Genomic DNA, 8553 nt, shown 5'->3' on the forward strand with positions numbered 1-8553 from the left:
CTTGCATGCTGAGCTAACGAGCTATGCTTAGCCTGCAGCAGCAGGGGCGGGCTTGTGGTTGTATTTTCATACGCTTCGTGGATCTGACTGGTTGATTTGGCCCGTCTATCACCAACATAGGTGATAAACAGATGGTTCATACAATCAGCTAACCAGTATTTCCGCCCCTTCCCAAAAGTTCTCCAACGGAAAGTTCCCAGATGGATATGCCGAGCAAATGCGAAGCAATCCATCTGGCGGAGTCAGGTTAGCCAAGACCCGCCCTTCAATACCATTTATTGGCCAGGTGTCCATGATGCTTACGCAAGGTATCGCAACCGTGACCAATTGGCTATCCTAACCTTAACCACTCAATGTGAAATGCCTAACCCCAACCAATCTGCTGCTTCCTAGGGCGGGTCTTGGCGTGGTGGCAGATTGCAGTCACACAGCGAGCAGGTTTAATTTTAGGCTCGCCAACATTTTATCGCTCCATTTAATAAACAAACTATTCAGTAAGTTAGGTATTTGTTGTGAATGAAATACAGTTACAATTTCAAGCATTTTATCCAAAACTCAAGCACTTTTCAAACCTTGAAAACACAACATCAAAATTCAAGCATTTTTAAGGATTTCAAGCACCCGTACAAACCCTGCATGTATGATTACATACTATCGCCCAATGAGAAAGTAATACTCACTGTATTCCCATCTCCAATTATATTATGTCATTACATCAACGTAATTACCGTGCTGATATTACATGTATTATTCAGTTTCTTGCATATCTGTTTCTATCATCTCTTGCCTCCACATGCAAAATGTTAATGCAGAGAATTAATGAGTCTTTATAAACTCCAGCAGCTCGATTACGCTCTCTCAACACACACACACACACACACACACACACACACACACACACACACACACACACACACACACACACACACACACACACACACACACACACACACACACACACACACACACACACACACACACACACACACACACACACACACACACACACACACACACACCTTCTGTGGTTTTCTGGCACTATTATCATTGCTTTCCCCATTTAACCCTTCATTTCCTCCCTTCCTCCTGCATCTTCCTCACTGCCCTCCCCTCCCTCTACCCCTTCTCCCTTCTTTCCTCAAATGTCCTCCCTCTCCCTTGCCTCTCTTCCTTATCTCTCACTCGCTCTTTTCCATCCGGCATTCCGTCTTGACGCTGCCACCCTCCCTCTCTCCGTGTTTCAGAAGGCAGCATTCAACCTTGAAGACCAGTTCCAAGGTCAAACCCGCTTTTGTCTGACGAAATACATATACCGATAATTTTCTGACAAATACACACATTTGCACAAACAACCACAAGCACTCTTTTAAAGACAAATGCCTTTACACACGTGTGCGTGTGTCACACCAAGGTCTACAAATACAAAACAATGAACTCCTCCTCCACTGCATTACCGACACACAATAACAAACAAATCTCATACACACAACACACACACACACACAACACACACATTTTAACAGTGTACATGCATGAACACCATTAACACACACACTTTCCCTTCATACCTAAATTCAAATGCTGTTGTAATGCCCTCAGGCAATGCCTGAGGCCGGGATCTAGAGTCTGTGTGTGTGTGTGTGTGTGTGTGTGTGTGTGTATTGCGCTTTATCCCACAGGTCCAGGTTCAACAAGCCTTCTCTCAGTGGACACATACAGACACGGTTACTGCATGATCCTCCATTCCTGTAGCTGTCACACTATCTCCCACCAGTAAACCAACTGACTCAACTCACTACCACCTTCAGTGTGAGTGAATAAGTGAGCAAGTGAGTTTATGCAGTACATCGCCATGCCTATATCAAATAAATAATATTCAATCATGTTTGCCTTTCACTTTGAATTTTCTATGGTCTATGGCACACAATCCTCCATGTCTCCATATGCTTATGGACTGTATTTATATAGTACAGAAACCATTCACCATTCACACACTGTGGCCGAGGCTGCCGTACAAGGTACCACCTGCTCAGATAAACATTCACACACATTTACACTCCGATGGCGCAGCATCAGGGGCAACTTGGGGTTCAGTGTCTTGCCCAAGGACACTTCGGCATGGAACTGCAGGGCCAGGGATCGAACCACCAACCTTCCAATTGGCACAGCCGCTTATCACTTGTCATTCATCATTGAGGAATTATGCATACATTTTGAGAAGATTAATTTTACTTTGAGGTCAATTGCATTTGACACCATCATCACAAAAGTTCCTTTTTGTGAAGCATAACAAAATGTCTTCACAATTGAACATTTGAAAGCAATCAATGACTTTCCATTTGGACTACTGTTCAATTTATTTTAATTCACTCTGAATAAGATCCATGTAAATGAATGTAATGAGGAGTCAAGAATGCAGTATAAAGAGGCAGTTAGAGAGAGGAGGAGAGAACAAGAAAATGGAAAAGGCAAGAGTCTGTGTGTGCATGTCTGAACTTGGAAGAGGAGTTTAAAAGCCAGAGACAGTTGTTGTGTGTGTGGGTGGTCGTACCTTCAGTGTGTATAGCAGACACGTAGCTCCAGTTGTATCTCTTGACAATGTCCACCATAGCTCTTGCCTGTTGGGCATCTGAAGGCACCACCCGCATAAAATACTTATAAAGGCTCTGAAACAATGGAAATAAAATCAATGACAAGAAGAGTTATTCAGGAGCATAGTAGAACAAGTACTGTGTAATTCTACATAATCAAATTAAAGTTCCATTAAAGCAGCAGTGATACATTCTCTCTCTAATATTCACAAGCCTACATCTGTACAACTTCAATAACAAACATTTGTCTACAGGTACATGGTCTCACCTTATCGCTGAGGTCCATACTAGTGGCAGAGTAGGCAATCTGTGGTATGTTGAACAGCTGTAGAAGGTTCTGGACCTGAATGGCCACTGAGCTTGACCCTGGTCCAATTAAACCAACAATGGGTTTCTTCCCCCGCATTGGAGTGGCAGAGGGGTCTGCACACTTCATCGTCGCCCCTCCAGCTCCTCCAGCTCCTCCGGCTCCTCCTCCTCCGCCGCCGCCGCCTCCTCCTCCCACTCCTCCCCCTCCCCAGGAGCCTCCTCCACCCCACTCCTCTGCGTCATCAGAAGAGACTAGTGAATCCCGTATGAACTCGATGCTCTGCTCCAGAGCCACAGCCGAGTGCCAACAGGAGTCCCGGATCTCACAGCCCAGGGAGATGTTGGGAAGGATGTGAGGGTCAGCGTTGATGCGGTCCAGTGTGTGCATCATGGCCTCCACCCTCTGGATACCATACTGCTCTCGCACCGCACCACACTTGCGCTCATGTACCTGTGCAGACAAGGTGGAAGAAAAAAAATCAAATCAAATCAAATTGAACTGGCATTTAGATAATAATGTTGTTGAATGTTGTCACAGTTACTAATGGTGTCAGAAATTATTCAGACACATTTAAAACAGTAAGACACATTTTTAGGCTTGTAACACATGGGTGCTTTACTTTTGGACTAATATTGGTTTTATATTTACATGACTGACATGTTCAAGAGTTTTTCCTGTTTGCAATTATCCATAACGAAATGGAAAAAAAACCTTAAATGTCAGTGGGTGGCTACAGATTCCTGGGGGGAACACACAAATCATCCTGCAGAAATACACAGACGCAAAAACACACAATTACCTTGTCAGCAGGAGGCTGATGATGGACGGAGAACAACGCTCCAATGATGATGTCTCCAGGTATGTGTGCTACAACCCGCCGTTCGGACTGGGCAGAGTCAGCTTGATAAGATCCCACCCAAATGGAGAGAACTAGCAGCAGCCAAAGCATCATCTTGGTCCGTTGACAAAGGAGAAGCAGATCTCAGATGTGTTGTGTAGAGCCGTCACAGGACACGACTTGTCTGAGAAACACTTTTCTTGGCCATGGCAAGAGCTTGTGGCACAGAGGAGTTATTGAGAATGGATAATTTCAATAGATTCCTTTCTTCTGGTCTTTCTTTCCCTCAGATTTCAAGGTTGGACCATCACTGCAACAGCCGAGACAGGTGCAGCAGTGCGACCTGGGAAATTCAAAAGAAAATCTGGGCTAAGTCTCATTGGCTGAAACAACTTCAGGCTCCCCCACTTATAAGGTAAAGTTGGTAACCATGGTAACAGGTGACAGACATAAACCTGTGAGCAGAAAAGATTCTGTTAGAATTTAAACATCTTAGTGGGTGCCGGATTTCACAGCCACGCTGGCCACACATGCTTGTTTGCAGTTTGATCGATTTACTTAAGCTTGACAGACTTTTAGCTACTACTAGCAGAGATAACTGTATAAAATTAAAGCCTGAGTATCATTCACATTCACTTGACAGTGTTTGTGTGCACTCATTCCACAGCAAATGTTAATCTCAGCATACTTGATGTTTAATTTAAACTGCGCAAATTAAATCTACATAACAACCATTGCATCGGCCATTATAGTGACCAATGAGCTGTTACTGTCTGTTCTTAATTAAGCTTAATGTGATGACTACAGAATCAGCTCTAGACCAGTACTCTCGATTTATGTATGGAGGCTTTACAAACTCTGGCCCAGCCTTACGGCCTTGCCCTGTTTGTCCTGGTTCACAGCTCTAAATCACTGTGACGGACCAGCAGAGTCACCACAGTCACCACTGTGTCAACATCATATCAACAACACAATCGCAACATCGGATCACACCTTACCGCTGCTGTGAAGAATCTTTGGTTGACTGACAATCACTTGTGTAACTTGCGTATGACACCAATAAGGTCACATAAAAAAATCCAAAAGGCCAAAAATCCAAAAGCCAAACCAAAAGCCCTGATGATCACCAAATAATCCCATCAGCTACCATATGTGATTCCTCAAGTTTCTGCCTCTCGATGCTAACAAAATCAAACTTGGTATGTTATACCGTGTCCTTATTGCACCGTGGGTCGGAGAGACATTTTCAATTGCTCTGTATGTCTGGCGCATATTGCAGGCAGAATTGACAATAAAGTTGACTTTACTTGATGCCCTTTTCTCCCGCTGCTCTAATGGTATTACTTTAACACTGGCTTTTGGGTGTTCTCTCCAAATTGGGCCCCCTTCCATTGTTACCATTATAGTGTACATTGTTTTCTAGGCTGAAACAAAGAATTTGGCAAAAACTGTGCAGTCAGGGGTATTTTGTATTAATTCGGTTCTAGGAAAGAAAGTACACTATTGCATGTGCCTTGATATATTAAATTATAGAATGCATCCATTTAATGAAGTACAAACAGATGTTAACAGTAAAGAAACTCCTTTTTCAAAATGTGGTCAATGGGATGATTAAAACAGACATACAGGACACATCCAGCTACAAGAAATACACCACGTGTTTAACAGTCAGCCATATTGGGGGGTGGCATTAGTTTCCTCCCCCAAGTAAACTTTAAAGCAGCCATCCCTCTGCATTAATGGGCAAGTCTTATACATTGCTTAACCTCAGAGCTACACAAATACTTTACTTCACTGCAATGGAGCAATTTAATTGACCGTAAACAGGAGGGAAGCTGGGACAGTTTGGACAGCAGAGGATGGCATTCACTGCTTATGCATTATAGGATCAAGGTCGTGATAGGGATGTTGGTGGTTAACCGAATTGGGAAAAAAGGGAGCGAGAGAATGGGGAGAGAGAAATGAACGTGTAGTGTAGGGAAATATAGAAATAGAGGATGAGGAAGAGAAGGAAACAGAGCACATTAGATGAAGAGACAGAAGGAGAGAAGAGGAAAGAGGGAATAGTGAAAGGGAAAGGGGAAGTGCATGGAGATAGAGCCAGAGAGAGAGAGAGATAAGAAAGGAAATGGAAGATAAGGAGAGAATGATAAAAAAAAAAGAGGCATCAAGGGACAGAGAGTCTCACTGAACGTAATTAACATGACAGTGTCAGGATGGCAACTGGGCTAACTGCTGCTCCAATAATGATCAAATCAAACAAAACTCTGCTCGCTCTCTCTCTCTCTCTCACACACACACTGTCTCTACCAATGACGCAATTATGTCTATATCTCCCATTCTCTATATCTACTGGCACATTGACGTTACAAATATGATTCTCCTCACTTAAAATTGCACTGCTCACTCAGGCAAGACACATTCCCACTTATAAAAAATAATTTCACCATGTTTCTACCTCCCCAAGACAAGCCACTGTTTCATTTGCAATCATGTAATGCATGTATGCCTCTCTTACACACTCAGTCACATACATGCTGTGTCTCTCTGTCACACTCCCCCTCTGTGCCTCTCAGTGCGTAGGCCAAACTGTAGCTGAAAGGAAAAGAAAAGAAAATCCTCATTCCCTAAACAAACATCTTGCACACACCATTAGGCATTTATATCTCTAGTTCCAGCTAAACTACCCACAAGGGCATTATAAAACCTTCCAAATCAACTTTAACAGTCAACATAGGCAGAGACAAACATGCTCTCTCCCTCTCTGCCTTGCTTTAATTCAATAAGTTCCATTAGCTGCTGACACACTGTTTTATGTGGTGAGAAAGCATTTAATTTACTGCACATTAAAACAGAGACAATAACAATTACAATTTACCTAAAAGAATCCCTTGTATGCAAACACATTTATTTTCTCTATCTTGTTCGTTTTGGTGTTTGTAATTAATGATGGGGCAGAGGGCAGCATCTGGAGTTAATGCTTTTTTATCATCTGAGCAGCTTGACTGTAAAAACTTTTCAAACTGCATATTTTGACAGATTAAATGAGGGAAAAGAAAGTAAGACATCAGGCATATACTGACCGCAATTCATGCAATGCATTCACCCACATTATATTAAGAGTGAGCAGGATCTTTCATCACCCTCTTCTCACAGTTATGTGCTAACAGCAGAAAACGTAGGGATTAATGGAGTACCAGCCTAAGAGTTTGACATGTATAACGGCCATCTTTACATAAAGTATGTCGGTTTCTTTCTGTGAATATAAGACATACCGCCTTCTGGTCAAAGAAGAAAACTCAGGGGCATAAATGTTCAACAGAAACAGAGAGCAATACATATCGTAGTGTTTCTTAAATTATTTGCTGGCAACTAAAATGGGGTTTACTGCTAAATTCTGTTGTGTACACAATTTAAAGAGACAGCTATATTTTGGGAAGCTTCAGTTATTCAGGGAAGGCTTTTGCTGAGTGGGCATGTGACAATGTGTCTCCATGTGCCTCTTGTCCCCGAGGGGACAGGGGTGCTATTTTTTGCACCTGAGCCTCAGGAAACAAGGTGTATCAGTATGTTTTAAAACGTTTAAAATGTTGTGGTTTTTATCATCACTAACTGCTGCCTTGTATCTGGAATGATCTAAATGCCATTAGGAGCTGTTCCTGGTGCTCAGACTATGGACATCACCAAGGCTAGGAGATGCCAACACTCACAATATTCAGATCTCTTGTGTATCTTACCTGACTGCTACAGCAAAATAGATATTTCTCAGTCAGTATGACCATAAGGGGCAATAAAGGTCAGGAAGGTGTCAAACACCATCAGAATCTCTAAACCAAATGCAGTATGTGATAAGCCAATACCTACATCACATTGCCAACAATATGTCACTGTAAACTTACTATTGAGAACTGTTGACTATAGGCTATCTCCCTATGGGAATGTAACAGGGTCTCGATAATGCATGCATGTATAGGCACTGTCGTCCGGGAGTGCTACCTGCAGCGGCACATCAGACAAGGTGTGACACAGCGGCGCCTTCTCTCCCCAACAAGCTCTGACCTTAAATCACTTCATCCTGCAATGTTTTCAACAGACACTTGCAGCCTACACTGGTAACCTTCTTATTTGTCGGTTTTCACTGATCTCGTTGTACTTTTCATTTTCTATTAGATATTGTGGTTTTGTTGATGTTCCATAGCGTCCCTATAAATACATTCATTGACTTATGATGTATAGCCTTAATTAATCACTGACATACACGTACAGCGTCTGGTCAAACCGCCTCTCTCCAAGGAGAAATACAATCCAGAGACAACAACAATGACTGGCGCAGCATCCGTCAACCGCAATGGGAGATCAGAGCCCATCATTTGCACCGAATCAAACACACGATGTTTTTTTAATTTATTTTTTTAAAACGAATGGTGCAAAGCATGACAGAGACACTGTCTGAAATGAGCATGGTCACAGCATGCACAGATGAAAACCGAGTTTCTGATCCCTCTCTGTCTTATTGGCATGGCTGTATCTCCTATACATTATTGCAATTGACTGCTCTTTTTAACTAGGTTACACGCTTACGGGATATAACCTTTATGAATACTGCAAGAACAATAGGTAATAGCGAAGTGCGACAAAATCACTCTGAGCAGAATATTGAGTAGGGTAGACAGGATAAGTCTCTGAAGAAATACGGTGGTCTTTCATAGGGTATATATCTAAATAGTAAACATTACCTTATTGAAATATGTCTCTCTGCCGTCATCGGCACGGTCCCGCTTGATAAGTTGGTTTTAAGTTAGTATCACAGAGAA

The 8553-nt window shown here is 42.5% G+C and overlaps 1 protein-coding gene across 1 annotated transcript; it reads right to left on the reverse strand.

Annotated features, from left to right (window-relative positions):
* Positions 1–1755: 1755 nt before the first annotated feature.
* On the reverse strand, positions 1756–6287 carry LOC114552883 (metabotropic glutamate receptor 5). Its single transcript, XM_028573979.1, has 6 exons — positions 6274–6287; positions 3701–4082; positions 3097–3351; positions 2860–2985; positions 2552–2666; positions 1756–1802 (listed from the first exon to the last, which is right to left on the reverse strand). The coding sequence occupies exons 2-6, from the start codon at positions 3851–3853 to the stop codon at positions 1756–1758; spliced, it is 696 nt and encodes a 231-aa protein (XP_028429780.1). The 5' UTR covers positions 3854–4082; positions 6274–6287.
* Positions 6288–8553: the final 2266 nt, after the last annotated feature.

This window comes from Perca flavescens, chromosome 3, assembly GCF_004354835.1.
Source record: "Perca flavescens isolate YP-PL-M2 chromosome 3, PFLA_1.0, whole genome shotgun sequence".
In the NCBI taxonomy this organism is placed as follows: domain Eukaryota; kingdom Metazoa; phylum Chordata; class Actinopteri; order Perciformes; family Percidae; genus Perca; species Perca flavescens.